This window comes from Bos indicus x Bos taurus, chromosome 10 (genome assembly GCF_003369695.1).
Source record: "Bos indicus x Bos taurus breed Angus x Brahman F1 hybrid chromosome 10, Bos_hybrid_MaternalHap_v2.0, whole genome shotgun sequence".
Taxonomy (NCBI): domain Eukaryota; kingdom Metazoa; phylum Chordata; class Mammalia; order Artiodactyla; family Bovidae; genus Bos; species Bos indicus x Bos taurus.
The window spans coordinates 55,614,190-55,638,241 of record NC_040085.1 but is presented as its reverse complement, the minus strand read 5'-3'; the positions used below and the strand labels follow the sequence as shown (position 1 = coordinate 55,638,241).

General features: G+C 41.1%; 1 protein-coding gene across 2 annotated transcripts in view; it reads right to left on the bottom strand.

Annotated features, from left to right (window-relative positions):
- The window catches only part of FBN1 (fibrillin 1), a 264,525-nt gene that overhangs the window by 115,605 nt on the left and 124,868 nt on the right, over positions 1 to 24,052 (bottom strand). For both annotated transcript variants that reach the window (XR_003513124.1, XM_027554069.1), the window contains exons 8-13: positions 23,587 to 23,712; positions 15,814 to 15,939; positions 9,322 to 9,480; positions 4,583 to 4,762; positions 3,839 to 3,979; positions 1,723 to 1,842 (exon numbers count right to left, since the gene is read on the bottom strand). Coding sequence is in view for 1 of the 2 variants with exons in the window: in XM_027554069.1 (XP_027409870.1) it covers positions 1,723 to 1,842; positions 3,839 to 3,979; positions 4,583 to 4,762; positions 9,322 to 9,480; positions 15,814 to 15,939; positions 23,587 to 23,712 (852 nt within the window). In the remaining variant the exon portion in view is untranslated. The remainder of the gene's footprint in view (positions 1 to 1,722; positions 1,843 to 3,838; positions 3,980 to 4,582; positions 4,763 to 9,321; positions 9,481 to 15,813; positions 15,940 to 23,586; positions 23,713 to 24,052) is intronic.

Genomic DNA, 24,052 nt, shown 5'->3' with positions numbered 1-24,052 from the left:
ACCACTGTCATCTATCTCCAAATGTGAGCATGTTATCAACTTCTCGTGTTTAAGATAAACTTAGCACTAGCTCTTAAAGAACACAGTACTAGAGGCTTTTAGGTCATCCTCAGTCTCTAATAAATTAAGTCTCAGACTGATGACAGTAACATGCACCTACATTCGGTGGTTCCCGCCCTAGAAGAGTGCTTTCAATAACGTCTTCTATTTGCTTATTTAACAGTGCTGTCTTCTGAAACACTGGTTTCAGCTTATTTTCCACTATTGAAAAATGCCTAATATACTGTGTGTATGCACTGATTATTTTAAACAAAAGTCATAAAGAAGGACCTAAGCTCAGTTAAAAATTCAAACTATACTTGTAATTCAGTAAGTAGACCATTAATAGAAATATTAACAGGTTCAAATGTTGTACTCCAGGTTTTTCTGCTCAAAATTGCCATTTATAAGTAGTGTACTAAGATACACTGATGGCAAGAAATCTCTAAGTCAGAACCAAATTCAAAGATTTTGAAAAGAGTCACTAATAAAAAAAAAAAACAGACTTGTATGTCTTCAACTCATATAAAGAACTTTTTGCTAAAAGAGGCAAATAAAATTAACTCATTAATGGCTGACAAATTTTTAAAGCAATACAAACTTCCTTATATTTCCCTGTATTTAATTTCAACAGAGAATTTTCTTGCCTTTATCTGCCTTTACTTGATCAATGATAATAGATCATTCTGCACCAAATTTATAGAGATATAGATATTTGAGTCCCCTGAAGTGGGAAGCACATCTTAATTATTTCTATCTCAGAAACTCAGTATAACATTGCTATATTTTAAATGGATAACCAACAAGGACCTACTGTATAGCACAGGGAACTCTGCTCAATGTTATGTGGCAGCCTGGATGGGAGAGGAGTTTGGGGAAGAATGGATACATGTATATGTATGGCTGAGTCCCTGAGCTGTCCACCTAAAACTCACATCGTTAATTCGTTATACTACAATACAAAATAAAACATTAAAACAAATAAAAAAGAAACTCAGTACATCAAAGTCATCTAAGATGACTTTTGGGTGGATTAATAAGTCAACTACTATACAAAACTGAAGGCGAATTTTTATGAGGAAACTTTACAGCAGGGCTTCTCCAACTTTAACACTTGTAAGAATCCCTGGAAGATCGTGTTCAAATGCTGATTTGGATTCAGCAGGTCTCAAGTGGGGCTTTAGTCAGTGCATGTCCAACCTACCCCTAGCCGATGCTACTGCTGACGACACAAATCAGCAGCAAGAACTTACAGGCATTTCTTATCCTTCAGGCCTTTCCATTCAGCAACTAATTGCAGAAAATTTCACCTGGAAGTTTCCTCTGCTTTTCTGTCAACAAAGGACAACCCTATTCCCTAGCTTTCTGATTAAAATTTAAGAGACAATAGTGATAAGGCAAAAAAAAAAGGGGGGGTGGTGGGAGAGGTTGGTAAAAAGAAGATATTCCTATAGGCACAGAAGCATCTTTTAAAAAGACTGGAATGTTTGCCAGATTTTATGATGTAACATAAAATTATGATGTAACATAATTCGGAGAAACAATATGTGGAATTAAGTGCAAAAGGCAATGGGAGTATCTTAGTCTCTCCAGGCAAGGGTTATTTAAGCTCCATGGAATTCCTCCAAAGCAAACTCCTTACTTAGCATACACGTCCTCATGCCAAGCTCAGACTGAACGTACCTCGGCACTCTGTCCGCGTGAGTGTGCTCTGATAACCAGGTCGGCACTGACAGGTGTAAGAGCCCTGCGTGTTAATACACTCGCCACCAGCACAAGGGTTCTTCTCACATTCATCAACATCTGCAAAGCACAGTATATTTTAGTAATAAGTTAGATGCCCATAACTCTAAGACCATTTTGTTGGTTTCCTTTATATGTTAAAACACTTTCAAGAAATAAATAGCGTAATGGAAGGTTCCTTTTTCTTTCCACTACAGTAACGGTGTCACCAGCCACTTGAAGACTTGGTAGGGTTGAGCAGTTAAAGTGTATTATTTTCCTGTGTCATTCTTCAGAGTAAAATGCCAAATAGTAGCAACCCAACACTCCAAGCTAATAAACATTTTCTCTTCCCTGGGTCTGGTCTAAGGGAATCAAACAGACTAACATTTCAGAAGTGGCTCCTGGGTAGGATTCCAAGTGTCTCTTGAAACTCGTTACTTCAATAAAAAGAAGGCCCAACCATATTCAAGCATTCCTTTCTGAGTTGCTTTAAGAGTATTACAACAAACCATGAGCTATCGCAGTTTGAAGAACACATCTCGCCCACCATTGAGGATGCTACCACGGCCACCTTGTCCCCAGACAGGCTCTCACTAGTTTTATAGTCATTTAGAGCTACCGGTATACTTACAGATAAACTGGCTTTTATTCCTCTGTAAAGATGAGGAGGATAAGGCTTATGGAAGATAACCCACTTGTCTGAAGTCACAAGCTTCTTGTGGCAGATTCAGGTCTGATCTCAACCCTGAGCTAGATGTTCCCTCTCCCACCTAGCTCTGGAAGACCTCTAAGGATTGAAGCATTCTCTCCTCGTGGGCTACTTAAAAGGGCTTTTGAAAACATTTTATTCTTGCGTTAGATTTCCTTCCTTCACTAACTTCATTGCCTTGTCAACAACTTAAAATTCCTTGCTTCAGTCTTTAACGACTAGCTAGACATAGTTGGCGAGTTATTCATTCAAATTAGTAACATATGCAAAGTTTCATAATTTGGGGGTATTTTTAATGCTTTGTTTTAATGGTCAGGCTTCAATACGATGTCTTAAGTTAGAGTTACCAGCAATGCCTTGAATTCGTTTTACAATGAAAGTTAAAAGCCACTATAGTAGGCATAGGATTTTCCTGGTGGCTCAGTGGTAAAGAATCTGCTGGTCAATGCAGGAGATTGGCTTTGATCTGTGAGTCAGGAAGATCAGCTGAAGAAGGAAATGGCAACCCACTCCAGTATTCTTGCCTGGGGAATCCCATGGACAGAGGAGACTGGTGGGCTACAGTCCATGGTGTCGCAAGAGTCGGACTCGTCTTAGCAACTAAACAACAAGAAACAACAGTAGGCATAAGAATGCCCCCACAAACATGTTCATGTCCTAATCCCCAGAACCTGTGCAATACGCTACATGGCAAGGGGAGTTAAGTTAAGCTACTAGTTGGTAGAATATCCATTCCTCCTGAAATACACAGCTGTGCTGTGCTGGGCTGTGCTTAGTCACTCAGTTGTGTCCGACTCTTTGTGACCCCATGGACTATAGCCTACCAGGTTCCTCTGTCCATAAGGATTCTCCAGCAAATAATACTGGAGTGGGTTGCCATGCCCTTCTCCAGGGATCTTTCCAACCCAGGAATCGAACCCAGGTCTCCCACATTGCAGGCAGATTCTTTACCAACTAAGCCCCCAGGGAAGCCCAAAATACAGCTGGGTCCAGTGTAATCACAAAGATACTTAAACGTGAAGGAGAGTATTAGAAGAGAGAACCAGAGAGTTAGAGAGAAATTTAAAGAAGCCACACTGCTGGCTTTGAAGATAAAGAAACAGCCCTTGGGCCAAGGAAACAGGCAGAGACTTGGATTCTCTCCAAGAGCCTCCATAAGGAACATAGCCCTGCTGACACCTTGATTTTAGCCCAGTAAGAACTATGTCAGACTTCTAACCTATAGAAACATAAGATAATAAATCTGTGCTGATTTAAAGGCACTAAGTTTGAGGCAATCTGTTACAGCAGCCATAGAAAACCTATCCAGTCATGGAGCAGAGCTGCAGCAGCCCCTCAGTGCCAGCCCAGTAGTTCATCACGTACCAATGCACTCCCCACGGAGGTCCAGCTGGAATCCTTTGTTGCACTCACACCGGTAGCTCCCGGGGGTTGGGATGCAGCGTCCATTTTGACAGAGATAGCGAAAGAGCTGGCAGTAATCAGTGACGTTGACTGGCAGCACCCCTAAAAGAACAGCATGAGACCCCATTAAAATTATTTAAAATTAGAGCATCTTTCATCAGCACCGAATTCTGTAATAACAGGGAAGATGCTGAACCTTAAAGGAAGGAGGACACTCGCTGGGCAAAGTTTATCTGGTACCAACAGAGAGTGTTTCCATTCCTGCCTACAGAGAATACCTGTGCATCCCAGCACATGCAGCCAGGTACTGCAGCCCAGCAGTGGCCTGCTCCTCTGCCCACTTCTCCCTCCACCCCCCTGCCTCATGTTCAAGCCACCAGTTGGCGGGAAAAGCTTAATATTTAACTACTTGCAAAATTGCTTTGCATGATATGTAACCCAAAGTGTAATTTTACACCTCCCCTCTATGAATCAGATTCAAATCTCTCCCACAATATCAATAACAAAAGGATGCTAATTTCTGGAGAATATGAAACTGTCCATTTTCCTCTATGCAATAGGCCAGTTGAGAACTTTATACATGAGACTGTGTAAATGAAATATTTAAGAATTCTAAATTTAATGACTTAAGCAGCATAAACAATGACAACAAAATTAACCTAATTAATGCAAGAAAAGTGACTGGATGACTTTTTGAATTCTTACTTGGTGGTTCCCGCGATGGATACGGATATTCCACTGGTGGTCGAGGGATCATGATTTGAGGCCCAGGAGGAAAGCCAGGAGGGACAGGCTGAACAGGAGGAACGGGGCCAAGGGGTGGAGGAGGATATCCTGGCCTCTCGGGAATTACCATAGGGACGGAGCACAGCTTGTTGAAATCCTCTGGAAAAAACAATGCAATAGCTGAGCTACAGCATATGTCACAGGCCCATGGGACTCACCCTTACTGTTTAAAGGAATTCTGAATAAAACTGATCCACAAATGATATAGGTCAACTGAAGAAAAGGCAAAAAGCCAACAGACTTCATTCCCATCCTAATACCTAGAGTAGCAACCACAACCACACAGCAACTTACCATCATAAGTCTTTACCTATGTCAAAACTGACCTCGAGGTAGAAAAGAGTAAGATGCCATGATCTCCACCCAGTCTTCCCACCCATGGCTCCCACAGGGCTCTAAAGAACACGTAATTTATTTGATGTACATTGGAAAGCTGCTGCTGGTCTTTAGTGGGGATGAGGCATGATCAGATGAACATTTTCAGAAGATCATTCTCATTGGATCTGGAGAAGGTACCAGAGAGAGACAAGGCTGCTGCAGAAGACCAAAGGCAAGACAAGGATGGCTGGACCGGGGAGCTAATGATGGAACCGGACAGAAGTAACCACATTTGAAGCATATTTAGAGATAAGATCAATGGATTGTGCTCAGGGAAGGAGTAAATGTCAGTAAATAAGGGAATAGGAAATCATAGGAAAGTCATCGCTGAGGAGAACAGGAAATCAGGAGTCAGTTGTAGTTTTCCACTTGAGAAACAAGGCTGACGTTGGTGCCGTCTGCTGAGATGGGAAAAAACTGTGATGGGGGCAGGTTTGGTGAATAGAAGCCAAAAGCTGAACAGATGAATTCTGAGATATCAGACATCCACATGGAGATGTCATATAGCAGTTTTATAAGAGAGTTGGAAGCCTAGAGAACAAGTCAGGGCTGCTGCTAAGTTTGGGGGTTATCAGTGGACAGCTGGTGTTTAAAGTCATGGGGATGGGTGAGCTCCCATGAGGAAGGTGTGGAAAGTGAAGAGAAGGGAGTAAGGAGACAGAGCCCTGATGAATACCTATTTGTAAAAGACAAAAAAGTGACAGAGAAGAAACAGCCCACGGGGCAGAAGGAGCATCAAGGGTGATGATCAACTGTCTCCCCTATGACTGCACATACAGACTCATTCCTTCTTTCCACCATGCCAGTCCTTTATTAGAATAAATCATGTTTAGACTTGTGGCACATTTCAGGGGGTGGGGGGAGCAGGGAGGGAGACTTCCAAACTGGTATTTTTAAGCAGGATTCAAGTTTTGAGAAGGGTATTTACTTAACTATCCATTTTCATGTTTCCTACAAATAGCCGTATTTTGTCATAGTTCACTTCAAAAAGTAAACTATATAACTTTTAAATTTTCTTTTTTCCCCTCTTTCCAGGATGTTGATGATTGTATTACCTCTGTCACACAGGAGTTCTCCCATAGATACGTTCCACGCTACCTTCACCCATTAATAGAAATTAGGCTAGCATTTTTACTTTCCTTGTGGACTAAAATCTGACTTATTCAATGACACAGTAATATGTCTTACTGAAATGTATGCATATTTCAACCTCATTGGACATATTGTCCATTAACAGTTGGCTAAACATACCTAGCTACCATGTACTTTGTTGTTATTTTCTGATCCATTACTGAAACTTTTTCAATTATATCTGACATTTCCAACTCAGATTAAGTTTATGTTTTCAGAGAATTCTCCTACTGCATTATTGATCTGGAATTTTAATCCACAGAGATTCAGTAATGCCTGACTGTATTTGGAAAGGATTTATATGTTGTTTATGCTTCCCTGAATCAGAATGCTACAATCCCTGTTTTCAAATCACAGTGATCTTTATTATAGAATTATTACCTGGATGTGCCATATCTATCATTTCCTGGCTACCTGCTTTCTTACAACTTTCTACCTAAGACTGTGCAGCATTTTAACCAAGGATCATACCTAACTCACAATTAATTCCTACTCTCAGCCTTACCTGGAAAATTGCACACAAGAGGAATTTATTAACTATGATAGATTTAGTTGAATTGCAATTGTACTTAGCTTCCAAGAACCAATCAATCTTCTTTTTTAAGGATCTTTTAGGATTCCTATAAAAGAAGTTGGATAGCTTATCAGCATTCCTGCTAATTTGGTTATATTATTTTAGAGTGTGTCAGTCGCTCAGTCATGTCCGACTCTTTGTGACCCCGTGGACTATAGCCTGCCAGGTTCTTCTGTCCATGGGAATTCTCCAGGTAAGAATACTGGAGTGGGTTGCCATTCCCTTCTCCAGGGGATCTTCTCTATCCAGGGATTAAACCTGGGTCTCCACCATCGCAGGCAGATTCTTTACCACTGAGGCACCAGGGAAGCCCAAGCATGCCATTAAATTCATCTTAACCTCTCCACGATAGTATATCAGTCTGGGTTCTGTACTTTTTCCTACTTTAGGAACTTTCCATTGAGCCCCTTTACATTCAGAATCAGCAACATGGGGCTAATTTTGTTCAACTGATGTCCATCTTTTCTATCTGTATTTAACTTGGAGATGAAACTGATTATTTTTTTTTAAGTGAAAAGCTGACCAATCTGAAATAATCCTTCTTATGTTATCATTCTTCATGAATTAAGAACCTAGAGCTCTGTGGTATTGGTAGGGAACATCTGAACAAACAAACAGCAAACACACATATCTACCTGAAAACTAGTTTGCCCTATCCATTTGCTCTACTCCGAGCCTATCTTGGGGTTGTACATCTTTCAGTGGTACCCCTGAGAGAGCAGCTCCCTGGAAAGTCACAGAGGGGTACCAGGCCTTCTGCTCCCTGTGGCCTAAAGTAAGTCTTCAGGCACATACGCCTACTCTAGTCCTCCTCCTACTATTCAAGGCCTGATCGAGACAGGAAAGAATTCACATCCGTGCTGCTGATTCCTAAGTTAACATATATATTAAAAAGCAATTCTCCTGATATCCATGCTGTATGTCTTAGTGGAAAGTCATGTCTTCTAAACAGTGATCTACTATATGGTCCCCCTAATGAACTAAGGAGGCAGCATTATATTTTTAGGCTGTAGACAGTCAAAATATATGGCAATACATAGCTTATTATATGTTAAAATACATTGAAAAGACTTTCTTGCTTTTTTAATCCATATATATAATTCTCAATAATAAACAGAAATGTAAAAATAACAGCTGTGAGCAGGTCTATAATCCATGATCTTGGGGCATTCATAGTCTGTGAATAGCACACTCTGAAGTATTTCATTAACTCTGCATTCATCCATTCTCATATTGATTTTCTCTCCTAAAATTTCCTGATTGAAACACACTTTCAGGAACCAGACTGAGAAGAAACTATAACCCCAGTTTTTACTTACAACTGGTGGGAAAGATGTCACCTAATAAGTTGTACACTACCCGAATGCCTCCCATCAGGAAGTTTTTGCCAAGTACTGGTGAAGTGTTGAAAAAGCAGAAGGAATGTGGCACTGTAATAATGACTGAGACCCCCCAGTGAAATTTATCAGCTAGCAAAAAAGCAATATAGGAACACAGATGGGCCCAAAGCTGAGCAGATGGTATCTGTATCATAGCAACAGTACAAACCTAGAGCACTGAGCTAGAAGGCAGCACTTCCCGCTGCAGTTATCTTGGGATGTGTGTGGATTGGGTCATATCTGAGTGGGAGCTTAACCAACAAGAGGGCATACAACAGGTAGAGGTGGCAGGGGTGAGGAGTGGGGAGTAAGGACCTGAACTGAGGAGAAGTTTAAGAAGAAAGGATGCTTGAGTTGAGAAATGCACAGGCTGGGTTCAAGGAGAGCTGAATTATATAATAAAGCTACTACAAAGAACAAGAATTAAAAGATGAACTGGGATCAGATTTGGAGACTTTTCGGCTAAAAAGTAAAATTTGATTTTCAAGAAATGGAGTGACTTGGACCACTAGATAAGCCTGAGTTTACACTGAGAAAAATTTTGTGGATATCTTTCTCTACATTTTCCCCAGACACAACTTTTTAAAACTGAATTTCCGTTGAGTTAGGCTTTGGAAAATGTTCTGTGGCAGCTGTGGACTTCACAGAGACCAGGTAGGAGGCTACTCAAATAGTCCAGATGAGAGAAAATGAGCTTTACATGGAAATGAATAAGACATGGAAGAGGAATCAAAGCAAAACAAACAAACAAAAAAATCAATAGGACTACTTGGCAAGGAAGAAGAGGGGAGTGTCAAATATTACGGCAGGAAGAAATTTATATCCACAATAACTCACCTGAAAGGCTCTGAATGAGTTGACTCTTATTCTAGTGAGCTTTTGAGCACTACACAAGAACCGAAAGAAATACATGAGGATAAGGAAGAGCCAGTTCTTCCAGACTGGTCAGGTTGCTAGCCAGTGGATATTCGCAAGCTAAGTAAGATTCTAAGTACCTGAGAACAGTGTCATGTGTACAGACCTCTGTGTTTCCCCTGTTCACTACCTGGGGAAATTTCTCTGAAGGTCCTCTCTCTTATTTTCTGAAATCTTATTCACTTACCCCAGTTTCCACTAGAACTGCAGCATGCACGTTATCACTAGGGCTTGCAGGGGTTGAGATGAGATGCTCTGTGGATAAACGGAAGGGCTCTTACCAGTTGCTCTGATGGGACACATCTCGGGGGCGACCGTGACCCCGGGAGACCAGCACCGGCCGACGTCACAGCAGCACTGCATCTTGGTGATGGACTGTGGCAGCTGGTTAGAACAGCGCCCATTTGCCAGAGCCGTGTAACAGTATCCTGGGCGGACATCTGAGAAGACAAAGAAACCCCCACACACGCGTCACTGAGATCAAACTTAGGGAAGACTCTCTCCTGCCCCCACAGCTCCACATTTCCCTCTGGGGCTGGGGTGGGGTGAACAGACTGACGGAAGCAGCAGTGCCCTGGAAGGGAAGCTGTGCGCCCTGCACGGGAACAATGCTCCCGTTCCTCTGTTCCTCTGGCTCACACCTTCTGCCCCTAGGGCTGGGGCGCTTGGCCCAAGTCCCGCATTCCATCCCCAAGGTGGGGACGAATGATTATAACCATATGGACCATCGGAAGAGAGAGATGAAGAAAATCCCTGGCGGTGACATAATCATGTCTCTATACTGAAGGGAGGCTGTGTTGTCCTTTCTTTCAAACCACTTAATTTGAGCCATTTTAGGCAAATGTTGATACAAATCTATTTTAAAACAATATGAAGTCTGCATGATAGTCTACATTTCTAAAAGATCTTATTTTTCAGTCTGAAACTTGTCTTGAAACTTCAGTCAGACTTGTGAGATTGTTTTTTTGAAAAGGAATGAGCCACTTTGCAGTCAGATCCAACACTTGTTAGGTAAGATTTCCTTTGGTCCTGAGGCCCTAACAGATTTGATAAGGCACTAATGATATACAAGTTCAAAATGTACACAGTTGCAAGTTCTTAGTGCTAAAGGATACAATAATTCTTAAAGGAATTAAAAGTTTATTTTGGCAGAAAGCTATCTTCTCAAAGCAACAGAGGAAGATGTTTCTATCACTTTTAAAAAAGATTTATTTATGGCTGTGCCGGGTCTTCGTTGCTGTGCCGGGCTTTCTCTAGCTGTGCACAGTGGGGGTTAATCTTTGTCGTGGTATGTGCGCTTCTCATTGCAGTTGTTCTCTTACTGTGGAGCACAGGCTCTAGGCACACAGGCTTCAGTACTGGCAGCTCACGGGCTCTAGAGCACAGTCTCAGCACACAGGCTTAGTTGCTCCGCAGCATGAGTGATCATCCCGGATCAGGGATCAAACCGATGTTCCTTGAATTGGCAGGCAGATTCTTTACCACTGAGCCACCAGGAAAGCCTATATATATATATGTATATACATATATATATACACATATACATATATATACACATACATACATATATATAGGCTGTATATATATATATAGGATGTGTGTATATAAATATATATATACACACATCAGTTTTACAGGGTTACATCATGTCTGACTGTTGTGACAACACTGACACACTGACGTACAACTCTGAGCTACCAGAAAAGAGCCCATGACAAAGGAAAAACCTAACTGTTCCACAACCCTTTGAGGTCATGCCATGGAGTAGCAGAGGCAGGGAGCCAACTGCAGAACACCTTGATCTGTCATATGTTAGGGGTATACCTCTCCAAGTAAAACGTATCTCTGTACAGTTCTATAAAATAAACTTTTGAAATGTAACCAATATTTTAAATGTAGAGTCGGACACGACTGAGCGACTGAACTGAACTGAACCAGTATTTTGTCATATGAAGGAATACAACTGGGAAATCCTTTTGTAAGGTGAAGAATTTGTTTATAGTAAAAAAACCTGTCCCGATGTTTCCTGTAAGTCTGCACATCAACCATCATTTGATCAGAGAGGATCAGACCCATAATTGCTTTCATCTACATCATTCTTGATAGCATATTGAAAAGCAGAGACATTACTTTGCCAACAAAGGTCTGTCTAGTCAAGGTTATGGTTTTTCTAGTGGTCATGTATGGATGTGAGAGTTGGACTGTGAAGAAGGCTGAGCGCTTTTGAACTGTGATGTTGGAGTCCCTTGGACTGCAAGGAGATCCAACCAGTCCATTCTAAAGGAGATCAGCCCTGGGATTTCTTTGGAAGGAATGATGCTAAAGCTAAAACTCCAGTACTTTGGCCACCTCATGCGAAGAGTTGACTGATTGGAAAAGACTCTGATGCTGGGAGGGCTTGGGGGCAGGAGGAGAAGGGGATGGCAGAGGATGAGATGGCTGGATGGCATCACTGACTCGATGGACGTGAGTTTGAGTGAACTCCAGGAGTTGGTGATGGACAGGGAGGCCTGGCGTGCTGCAATTCATGGGGTCGCAATGAGTCGGACACGACTGAGTGACTGACATCACTCTTGAAAACACAAAGCCTTAAAATCTTACAGGTTGCAATAAATTAATGAAAGACAAGGAAAAAACCAAGGCTAACTTTGAAACACTTAAATTATTAATGTCAAGTGAAGATGGCTACAACAAACCTAGACAAATCATTAAGAGAAAAGTGTGGGTCAGCTTTAAAGGATATGAGATTATTTCTAAAAAGTACTTAAAACCACTAGCATGTATGAGTATGCTTTCCAGAAATTTTTTGTGGTCCCAGCTCCTGCACCTTTGGTCAGACAAACAGTCTCAGCAAAGAGGCAGAACAAGTTTGATCCAGGGTAAATGAATGGAGAGGGGAGTGAAGACAAAGAATGCTCTGTGGAGATATGGGTGGCATCTCCCCTAGGAAGAAGGGGGAGAAACAGAACTTCCTGCTTCCTAATTTGCATTGCCTTAAAGCCACTAATACATCATATACTTCAGGATTAATATTTTGGGCATGAAAGCCAAAGACTGTTAAGAATGGGAAGAGATGTTCAAAAACTGGCTTATATCCCAGCTTCAAGTGAATTTGGTGGTCAAAACCCAGTATAAACACTTGACCAAAATTTGTATATACAATTTTCAGTGTGGGCTATCTTTCAGAGCAAAACTGAGACCTACAGCTGCCAACTGCAAACTCCTAATGAGCTAATGTCTATTATTTTGCAAATTATCTATGATATTATTTTACTGCCCAGATGGCTGACTTATATGATAAATCAGTTGGTCAGAGGCTTTTGAACAAAATGGTGAATGCTGAGGCTGGAACAATTACCAACCACATTTGGGTTGCTGGCAGGTCCTGATTTATACATGGTACCTGCATCTACAATAATCATTTTACTAGTTTTTCTTTCTTTTTATTTTGAAGGAGGGGTTCTGTTAAGAGAATACACATTCACATAACTTATAACTGTAAAGAAAACCAATGGGAAGATTTGTGAAAAGCAGAAACCATTCAGAGGGAACTAACCGTTGGACACACCAGCCTGAAGTTTTGTCATCAGATGGCAGTGCCAAAGGATCTGGTGCTAGGTCACTTTGCCCAGAGGATATGGGGTGGCTTTAAAGTAATCTAAAGATTTATAGGAATTGGAACTGAGGGGAAAGAGTGGTAAGATTTGGAGGAGGTAAAGGGAGGTTGACTTCCCTGGTGGCTCAGATGGCAAAGAATCTGCCTGCAATGCAGGAGACTGGGGTTCAATTGCTGGGAGTTGGGAAGATCCCCTGGAGAAAAGGGAGGCTGGAGGAACTGTAGACCTGGCCAAGACACTTGGCAGAAGAGGAGAAGGAAACTTTCTTCTTTTCTCTACTTCTGAATCACCTGGCCTTACTCTCCGAACCCAGAAATCACATTACATCAAAACAAATATATGATGGATTAAATGTGTGTTTGCAGGTCATCCTAGCCTGTCAACAGGTTTCTCCTCACCAATCATTAACACTAGTGTGGCCAACCGGGAGCTAGGAGCTGTGAGGCCCATGCTAGGTACACAGCATCTTAAGACTCCTAGGAATTGATGAGACGGAACACAGTAATATGAAAAGACAACCCTACGAAAAGTACTATAAAGTGCCAAAGGAAGATCACAGAGCAAAATGCAATAAGACTGCAGTATCTTTCAGGACAAAGGGAGAGTTGGGACTGGTGAGACCTGAGAGTTGCTGAACATGATAACAGAAGGTAACAGGTAGAATCAGATCAGATGAGTCGCTCAGTCGTGTCCGACTCTTTGCGACCCCATGAAACGCAGCACGCCATGGTTCAAAGAGATGTCTAAGGAAGATACTACACTCCATGATCTATACATGGGCTTTCCTACTGGTTAGATTTACTAATTCCAAGCAACCAACTTGCCAACAAACCTTGGATTTGTTCATAAGTTGGAGACTATACATATTTTCTTGTCACTGGGGATAATTTTAGGGGTCTTTGTGGTTTACCAAGGCAGGAAATATCAGCAGTAGAGAAGGCAGAAATGTCATTGGGATCATTCTATACAGCAAGTTGCTAATTCTGGGTACCATGTAGTTCCAAGGAGGCAGAAACGGTGCTTGCCTAGGGGCATGGCAAGCAAAGGCTTACTGCATCCGGTGTTCATTTGGGAGGGGTCAGAAGCAGTGGGCAGGGTCTGGACTGTGAACTCAGCCCAAGTCGGAATATGAGCTCCTTCATTTATTAACTGCTTAAACAACTAGACCAAATTATTTATCTAAATTTTGTAAACCTTGGTTTTTCCCCTTCTACAGTACTGTTTTGAACATTAAGTCACATAATTTCCATAAAATACTTCACACCTAGGAGGTGACCCAGGAATCCTAGTTCCCTCCTTTCGTAAAAAAAAGTTAGTGTGCATATATCAGGCAGAAAGGAAAGAACTTTAAAAATGCAAACTCCCTGATATGTAAATGTGTTAAAATGATTAAAGCTAATCTTTTTAATGCCATTTGCGCTCTTTGAAGGTTAACAACAACAAAAAAAGTCTACCTATTATCTGGCCAGGAAAGAACTTCTGCTAAGCATATGCCCTGGAGGTCATGTGCTCATTGTATGGGGAGAAATAGGAGCTACACGATCTGTACTTGCCATCCTTTTATGCAATTCCAAGATCTATGGATAGATTCTGGAAAACTAGGCCATCCAGGCACCACGACCATCGTTTCTAAGAAAAACCCATATATGCTTCCCTCATGAGTTGATCTTATTCAAATGTCAACTGGGAGACTGCCCTCAGCTTTTATTATGTGTGACTAACTAAAAAGGAATTTAGGATTTTGGTGCAATTCTGTTTTGGTCTGAAATTCGTGGCCTGCGGTGAGGATGTGAAGCTGTCTTTGAAATTTTGAGCCAGAAACAAACATCAAACGATAGCATTCATTTTTCTCCAGGGCCTTTCACCACAGGCTTCCTACCTTTGCCCTTATAATAAGAAATTACTTATGTCGATATTCAAATACTTACTGAGTGCCTACCACATGTCAGGACTTGTGCTGAGAACCACCACCAGGAACATAAGGATAGCAGTTAGTGTTTCTTAAGGAGAACTATCTTTTTCATTACAGAGATAAAAACACTTAGAAACACAGAATTTCCCTATAAAACCATGTATAATAAGTGTATCCTTAGGTTTGGGATGGGGGGAGAAATCACTTTCAGGTAAGCTGATCTGGGACACCTTCAAAGACAGAGAATCTGAGGAGAAGTTGAAAGAAGGCTAGAGTTGGGGGGTATATCCTGAGTGTTGCAACATGAATGAAGGAATTGCTATGAATGGCCCATTTTGGGATGAGAAGGGGAGACTATGATGACAAGTCTGAAGGTGGGAAGGGGTCAGAGAGTGCAGCTCCGTCACTACTGGGCTGTGCATTCTTGAACTCTAACTTTATTCGAGAATACTGGACTTTGAAGGAAGTCTCAGCAACTATTAAATCCAGCAACTGTCAAATCTCTCTCTCTCTTTCTTTTTTTTTTTTTACAGCAGAACCTCTTGTTTAATTGATGTTTTACATGGAAGCCTAACACCCATCCAGATAAAAGGAAAATTGCCTAGCATGTGTTTATGGGGGTGGGGGTGGCAGGAAACTTTTCCACTCAGCCTGCCCCTTTTTTCCTGCCCCCTCGCCCATCCTAGCAATCCTAGAGGGCTATGCAGCCCCATGAAGATTCCGTGGGACATAAATTGAAAACCACTAATTACCAAATCCTAGTGGAAAACTACCAGAGGTTCTTGAGCAAGAGAGTTATTTAATCAAAGCATCATTTTAGGAAGATAAATCTAAGAAGGTGGATTGTAGGGAAACCACAAAGCATGGATAGCAATGAAGAGATTACTGCAAAACTTCCGACCTGAATTAACATAGGTCCCAGGAAATGACTGAAGGTGGGGCTAAAGAGAGAGAAGTGTCGAGGATGGCTTCCAGGTCTGACAGTCACATCGCTGCAAAGTTAATTTCACATTGAGTATATCTGTAGGGTCTCCTGGACTATCTCTTTATGGGAGGTAGAAATTTCAAAGCAAGACTGCAGGCGCCTCTGTTCTTTAAGAGAATAGTCAACTATTTAATAGATCTTCATGAAAGTACATTTTACTTCAAGTAAGGATATGGAGCTCCCTTGACAAGCTGTTTAGGATGATGTTTCTTACAGATCTGATTTAGAGAAACTGCATGCTGTTTATAATCACACCTACCTATGCATCTGGTACCGTCTGGAGAGGTGTAAAAACCAGGGGGACATTTGCAAAAGTAACTGCTGACTGTGTTCGTACATTCGCCCCCATCACAGATTCCAGGAATAGTGCTACATTCGTCAATATCTGGAATGAAAAGAAGAGCTTCAGTATTCTTAGGACACAGTATAAAACCGTCCACCATTCCAAGAATTCAGAGTTTAAGTCTTGTCAAATCGTGTCCCCAGAAACAGTGATCTTTATAAAATAAAAGCTGCCTGTACTTATTCAATCACCCAGTCATGTCCAACTCTTTGCGACCCCATGGACTGCAGCACGCCAGGCCTCTCTGTCCTTCACCATCTCCCGGAGTTTGCCCAAGTTCACGTGCATTGCATCAGTGATGCTGTCGAACCATCTCATCTTCTGACACCCTCTTCTCCTTCTGCCCTCAATCTTTCCCAGCACCACGAGGGAAACAAAAGAAAACAAAAATCTGCCCGTGGAATTGTTAGTTCAAAGTCAGGGTGCTTCTTATTTCCACACAGGTTTACCCAAGAAATTTACCAAATTCGCAAGATTAGAACAAAATGAAAGAAATTTTGCCTTTAAAATCTAAAATTGGACAGCTGTTTCAAGTCCTTTACAGCATGCTAAAGTTTCCAATATTTTGTTTAAAATTTTGTTTTCCCTTTTCATGTTTTGCATTGAGTTAAGCTCCCTTTCTATTCACTCTATGTTCTGCATCCCTTCCTGAATTTTAGATCTGATTTTCCACAGATTCTGAAATGAAACCCTACAGAGAAGACCATGTGGTCTGACTACTGACCAAGACATGGCCAACCTGGTGTTCTCAGGGGCTCCCAAACTGGCACTATGATGATTTTCTGTGGGTTCAGGGAGTGAATTGTGGCAGACATTGAGACGCTTCACCAGATACCCTTTCAGGGAATGACTTGTCCCAGATCTGGGAGTGCCGTCCGGAGATGGCCTCCAGCTCTCAGCTCCTCTCGGGACTGCCTGAGAGCCGAGGGCTGTCTCATCTGAGCTTACATCCTTCCCAGGCGCCCACATCCACTGGCTGATTGTAGAGGAGGAATAGCGGTCTGGTCATCTCGCTCCAAAGGATACAACTATGAAAACCACTTAAATCCCCCAGTGCCCTGTGGGGTCGGCTGAGGTCAGAGCTGCGGTTAGTCCTCAGGGCCTGAGGCCACTGGGTCTCCTTAAGGAATCAGTGGGAGTTGCTTAGGCAAATCTGACCATTTCCTTCAAGGAGAGCTTTGCAAGAGCCACAATCAGACACTGACAGTTGTCAATAGATGCGTACCAATGAGGGGAGAGAAGAAATTGAAGGCTTCCTCCTTGGGCTAAAAGTGAGCCCCAGGTATCTGCATGGCCTCTTCTCTAAGACAAGTGGGGCTTTCTGCACTGACCTAGGGAGAGGGACAGTCTGACCCAAGCTTCCTGGAACACTGCAATGGCTAGACTGCCACTGTGAGGCGTTTAAAAATAAGAGCCTTTCTTCTCTAGGTTCAGGACTGCTCTTCACTGGCAAAACAAAATAAGAGTTCTAAGTGTGTCTTCTGACTCAGGTTCACCAGGTGAGTCAAAAAGACAGCAGTGACACTGTTTCCATGAAGTTTAACCTTCTTAAAAGCAAAACCCCTATTCTTCTAGGCTAGGTTAGAGGCTAACCCGACCAATAAGTCACTGCTTACGTTAGAGTCAGTGCTAACCCGGACAGATCGTCCTTGTGAAGCTGTGTAAGGGAAAAGGTGCATATTCTACTCTGAGCAGATATAAACATCACTGTGGAGTCAGTGCAAGTCAAGCAGAGAAACAGCCAAGGACAGAGCCTAAGAGTCCTGAACTGGCATAACCTTATTGTTCAGTCACTCTTGTGTCCAACTCTCTGCGATCCCATGAACTGCAGCATGCCAGGCTTCCCTGCCCTTCACTATCTCCCTGAGTTCGCTCAAACTCATGTCCATTGAATTAGTGATGCCATCCAACCATCTCATCCTCTGTTGCCCCCTTCTCCTCTTGTCCTCAATCTTTCCCAGCATCAGTGTCTTTTCCAATGAGTTGGCTCTTCGCATCAGGTGGCCAAAGTATTAAAGCTTCAGCTTCAACATCAGTCCTTCTCTAACCATAATCTCAAGGATCATTTTAAGGCAGTTCTTTAACATCAATCCTTCTGTATTTACCAGTCACACTGCTACCTAAAACCAACAAAAAGCCAAACAGCTATATCAAAGAGCTTATAGCATCCGACAACCTCACCTAAAGGAGAGACGAGGTTATAACACAAAAGTATTAAGACAAGTGCACCTTTCTCAAAGTATCCCTAAAAGTTAATGTCTGAGTCACATAACTTCACCTCTCAAAAATTATGTGAGCAGATAGTATCTATTAAAAGAAACATTTTTCTATGTGTTTGTAAAAATGACTGTTGTCATCCTCATTAAGGTCACTTAACAGACATCAATATCCAAAGAGGTTATTCAAGTGGATAGGGTATATCAGGAAAAAAGTTATTTAAAAACAAGAATTAATTTTGGCCAGGTGTAGGAAACATCTCCTTTCACATGCTGGCTACTTTAGACTTGGACCCTTAAGACAACACAGCAATAATCAGAGTTAATTTTTATTGAGTGTCAGGCATTGTCCAAATGCATTATATGTCAACTCATCTAACCCTCACACTATCGGCATGATCATAGAACCTGATTTCTATAATTCCGGTGCATTCCACTTAGGCCTTGAGAAAACTGGCATGAATAAAACCCAAAGCAAGAACAAAGAGGTTCATGTACAAAGTGATGTTAAACTCAAGTCTTCAGCTGCTGGGGGCTGGCCAGGGAGGAAAGGCAGGGTTTCCACCTTCAAAGGCCAGCAGGCCAGGAAACACACAGAAGTGTGTAGCTCTTTGCTGTTCACAAAAGTAAAGCTAGAGTACCAGGTCAAATTGTTCAATTTGAAGGAGCTTATTAAATGGTTCTGAATCCCCTTCAACATCCCCTCCTCGGTGACACACCCTTTCCCTTCCTGAGTCTAGGGCTTTTGCACTTTCCTGAACCACCCGCTTCTCAGTCTCATCACTTCCTGGCAGTGGAGTGAGTTGTGATTCCATGAGCAGGCTGTGGTAGGAATCCCTGACAGTGAAAGTCTGAAATAAAGCATCTGAATCAAAATCACTGATACTCTGAAACTCATTCGTACTATTATTTTTCCAGGCTCTTAGCACACTGAGTTTATCTTCTTTTAATAGAACAACAGGGATCCCACATAGGAGAGAACTTGAGATCAGTGGATTTCTCAGCATTTTTGTATCAATGACCAACTAATTGATCATTTGTATCAATTGATCAACTAAAATCAATCTGTATCAAATGCCAGCCACAACAGTAAATCCATTTTGAGGGGTTCGGTGGGGAGTAGAACTTGGCTGAGAAGAGTTACTTCTGTGCTCTGAATAGCTCGCCCTGTTTCCCTGGGGCAGGACAGAGCTGCTGGGAAGCAGCATACCCTTAGCCTCACTGGCTTCCTGCTGGGGACCTAGGAAGAGGCACAGATGGCCAGTCCCATTCCTCCTGATTTACTGCCCTGGTCTTTGTTGTTCTTCCTTGTTATCTCTCTGTTTCATCTGCTCTCTCCAGGCAGTCTTCCCATCCCTCGGCCTCTTCCCTATCCTGGGACTCCTTTAGCAGGATGGGAGGAAGGATGGTGGAAGGCAGGTAGATGGAGTTGGGTCCCAGTTCTGAGACAAGCATCTGGGAGCTTCATCCAAGATCACAGATGTCAAAATGACTGAGAGACGGGGGAAACCAGTTAACATGACTCTCTAGATCCTGACTGTCTAGATTACTAATAAAATAAGAAAAAAACATTGATATATGGCAAAACCAATACAATATTGTAAAGTTAAAAATAAAATAAAATAATAAAAAAGTAAGATTAAAAAAAAAGAAAAAAACGAACTAAAAAGTGTGGCAGTTGTTCAAAGGCATTATGTGATACTAATAATTTTAAGTGCCACCAAGCCTGTGAGATTATTATTATTGCTTTATTAGACACCTGAAATCCAGTGTAAAATAGGTGACTACAAAGCTAACAAGCTAATTCTTCAAGTCGTGTCAAAAAACCCCACATCAGCCTTATTTGTAATTTATAGTCACACCATGCTTGCCAGTTTGCATGGTTCCTTATTCATGCAGTACCAGCTGTCTGATCCCAACTGAGAAACAGTGAGAAATGTGAAGATGGAGGCCTGATTGCAGAACTGGAAAGAACGCCCAGATACCACCTTATTCAACCTCCTCATTTGAAAGCCGATGTAACTCAGAGCTGGTAACTGACTTGTCCAAGATCACACACAGGAAAGGGACGCTGCCAGCGCTGGTCTACCTTATTCCCAGGGCTCCTGTGTCTCTATCACAGAGTTTCTGCTCAGCAACTGGATGGGAACCGGGGAGCTTGAACAGTGAGTCAGGGCCTGCCCCAGCTGTGGAGGATGGAGCCCGATCAATAGCAATGTATTAAGTGGCCCCAGGAATTCTCCTTGGTGCCTGACAGGATGAGAGCCCCTGCATCAGATAAATATGCCATTATTTTAGAAAGGAGAAGTCTTAAGGTTTTTGGCTCACATATTAGGGAGTGCACAAACTTAAGAGCTGCATTTTGAAAAAGTCTTTTGCATCATGCAGTGTTATAATTGCTAAAGGCTGGGCTGGCGATAATCTAAATCCCAAAATATTAGTGGTTAATTAGGAATCCAAGGGACTTCTTCCAGAAATAAAACGTAATCCTTTAATTACACTTTTTATTTCTTAATTTCCTCCCACAGTAACCTATGCAAATACGGACTTGGTTTCCAAAAAGAAAAGGCTCGAGTGTTCTTTCAGCGTACACACTCTAGAGTCACTGGAAAAATCAACAACAAAGGTGGGCATGAACTCTGCTTCCCTTTTTCTCAAATCATAGCTATAAATTTTAATCTTTTTCTTTTTAAATTTATGGAAATTTAATCACTTTTATTTAATTGCTCCAGTTTGTTAATTTATATTTCAAAGGTACCTAAATTGGACATGTTGCTATAAAACTTGGCACGTGATTTTCCAAAAGTTTTGGGAAAAGGAGGATATTTTAAGAAGTAAGGTAGCATTCTGCAAAAGAAGGATGTTACACAAAGCTGCTTTTGCCATCACCGAGGGTGCGGAGGTTGGCATCTTATAAATTGGCTAAAACCAATTTTTGATTGAATTGTAAAAAATGACTCTGGGCTTCCAAGCATCCAGTTCCCTCCTCTCCATAGCAAGAGGAAATTACATTTAAAAGCCACTCAAAGTAATGATAAAGGTACTGGAACCATTTTGACAAGGGCCAAGAACACTCCCTAGCCCACGGCCTGACCGTCTTCCTAGGGGACATGTGGGCTCTTGATATTCTCTGTGATGGGTGCCAGATTTTCCAGAAATCCTTCTATTTACCACCTGGAGATGACCCCACTCCCAGAGCCAGGAAGTCGAAGGAGGAGACCCCTCACCAAGCATTCTCAGAGGACGTTCTGACTACTTTCCTACCAGAGTTAGACAGGGCAACAGTGCCCAGTCTCCAGGTCACAGTCCATACAGTACTAATGGGATAGTCCCCTCTCATGTCAATTTTGCATAGAAAAAATTAAAAGGAAGTGGAAAAAACCATCATCTGAATTTAATGTAACAGGAGATGGCAAAGAAAAAAAAAAAAGGTCTAGCCAAAAGTATTCTGTTTTTATCTGGCTACTGACTTCAATATGTAGCCAGAAAAAAACATATTTGTGGAAAAGGATTAAGTAATTTTCAGACTGAATTTTTGGTTCATTGGACAGACTACTCTAATAGGTTTCTTAGCATTAATGAAAGGATTTTGAATCACTTTTCTTTCAGTCCGAGCATTAAATCTGTGCATCTTCTGTCTAGTTCACAATGAGAGGAAACGAGCAATTCTGACTGATGCAGATTCACTGGTCTGAATGAAAGCAAGGGTCACAGGAAAACATTTCTAGTTGAAACTGGAAGCTATTATAATCCCAGAAAACAAAACACAGACTGGACAAGTCATATGGAGCATATTGCCCTAAAGCTAACTACATGTCTTGAAGCTGAATATAAGCTGAAAAAGCCTAAAAATGACACATTGTTGATGTGGGTTTTTCACACGATAAACCATAAAGCTTATGAATGTCCTAAAAGATATGTATGATACTACCTGGAAATCTATACCATAATATTTTAAATGTTCCAAAATATTAGGAAATATTGTTATTAAAGTAGGAGCCATGACTTGCATCCAGGAAAAAAAGACAATATAATATGATACAACAAGCACCAGAGTGTGAATCAAAAGAAGTTTTAACACTATCTGATGACTTAGGGCACTTAACACACCCAAGACAATTTCTTAATTTATAATGTAAAAGGGTAAAACCAAGTAAATTCTTTGCCCTTTCAGTATCAACATTCTCTACTTCTAACTTAATCCACAATATAACTTCTAAAATACATTAGCCTATGGAGTCAACTTTGTTGGCTTGAAACAATGTTTTTAAGAAGCCCTACTTCCTTAGAAAGAACCTAAGTATTTTCACAGCTACCTCACCTGTTTATATTATGTTCAAGAACATATCATTACAAATTATAGGATGATTAATAACTTAAAAACAAGTCGAACCCATAAAGATGGTTTTATCACAGATTATTCAGTTTCAGGGCAAGTAGAAGCTAAACTTCTTAAGTGTAACTCATATTTAAAGCTGCCTTTTGCACATATGATATACTCTGGCCATCAACAAGGAAAGATTAATGATCCAATTCCTGACAAATGACCTAGTATGTTTTCCTCATTGCTAGGTTTTAGGAGTATAGATACAACAGCAACTGCTTTCAACAAAAGTGCTTGCCTCAAAATGAAACCTTCTCTCACCCCAAAGACAGTGAGTGGAGAATGAAGGAAAAGGTCTTTTGCGCTCAGGTTGATGAGAGATGTTGCCTTGAGAATGCTATTACACTGTCAAACATTACATATATACGATACATGAACTCACTAAAGAAAAGAATTCAATGCTGCCTACTTATTTCCTGGATGTTTCCCTCTCATAAAAAAAAATATATTTATTACACTTGGAAGCCAGGCCTCATTTTGGCAAAGAGCAGAAATGGTGAATATGAACACATTCTCCGTACACACATTTTTAAAAGTTCAATCTATAAATTCAAATATATAAATTTACCTCAAGTTATTTTTCTGTTTGATTAGCATTAAAAAGTTTCCATTTGATAGGAAGAAAAGAAAATCCTAAACTTGTACCAGGAGCATAAATAGATGAGTTAGTAGATCTCTCCACAGGGAGGAAAAAAAATCAAACATATATTTTAACTAGAAAAACAACAGAAGATATGTCATTCTGAATGATACGTAATGATCAAATTCAAATTCATGTCTCTAGAACTATGCAAAAACATGTGTCTTGAACATTTTAACCCAGATATTGGTTCAAGAACATTTCATGTTTTAATATTTAATTTGATTCAGATGGATCTCTTACTTTAGGTCTATAAAATGGAAAAAGCTGCAGGCTTTTTCTGGTTCAATAGCAGAAAGGCATATTATTCCTGGTAAGAATATTCTATTTACACATTCACAGGAATAACCAAGACAGAAGGATCTAGGAACAATTTGAAAATAGCTTATCACTGATGTGGGTTTTGTCCGCCCCTCCACCCCTTAACTGCAAAGCACGATATTTCTTACCTTCACATTTTTGTGACACTTCATTAAATTTGTGTCCAGCAGGGCATTTGCACTCAAAAGACCCAACAGTATTAATGCAATTTCCTCCTTGACAGAGCCCAGGGATGGCCTGGCATTCGTCCACATCTGTCAGATTTTAGAAGTGAGCGAGACAGAGAGAAAGAAATTCATATCAAATTCATTGCAGAAGAAAATACGATAGTTTGTCCAGTTATCACATTTATATCAATGCATTATCTGTCCATCACCACAGTTGGAACATGATGAGAGAAACCGTTTCTCACAATTACATTATACAAAATGAATAATTTGAGTAACATAACTTTGTCAGTAATGCTCTATGAGAAGTCACAGGTATTCTTTTATTTCCCCATCTTCCATCTTTCCTCATACACAGGAGCATGTTGGTACTAACTTTTGTGAGCTTTATTATGCACGTGGCAGAGTATAAGGATACGATAATGAA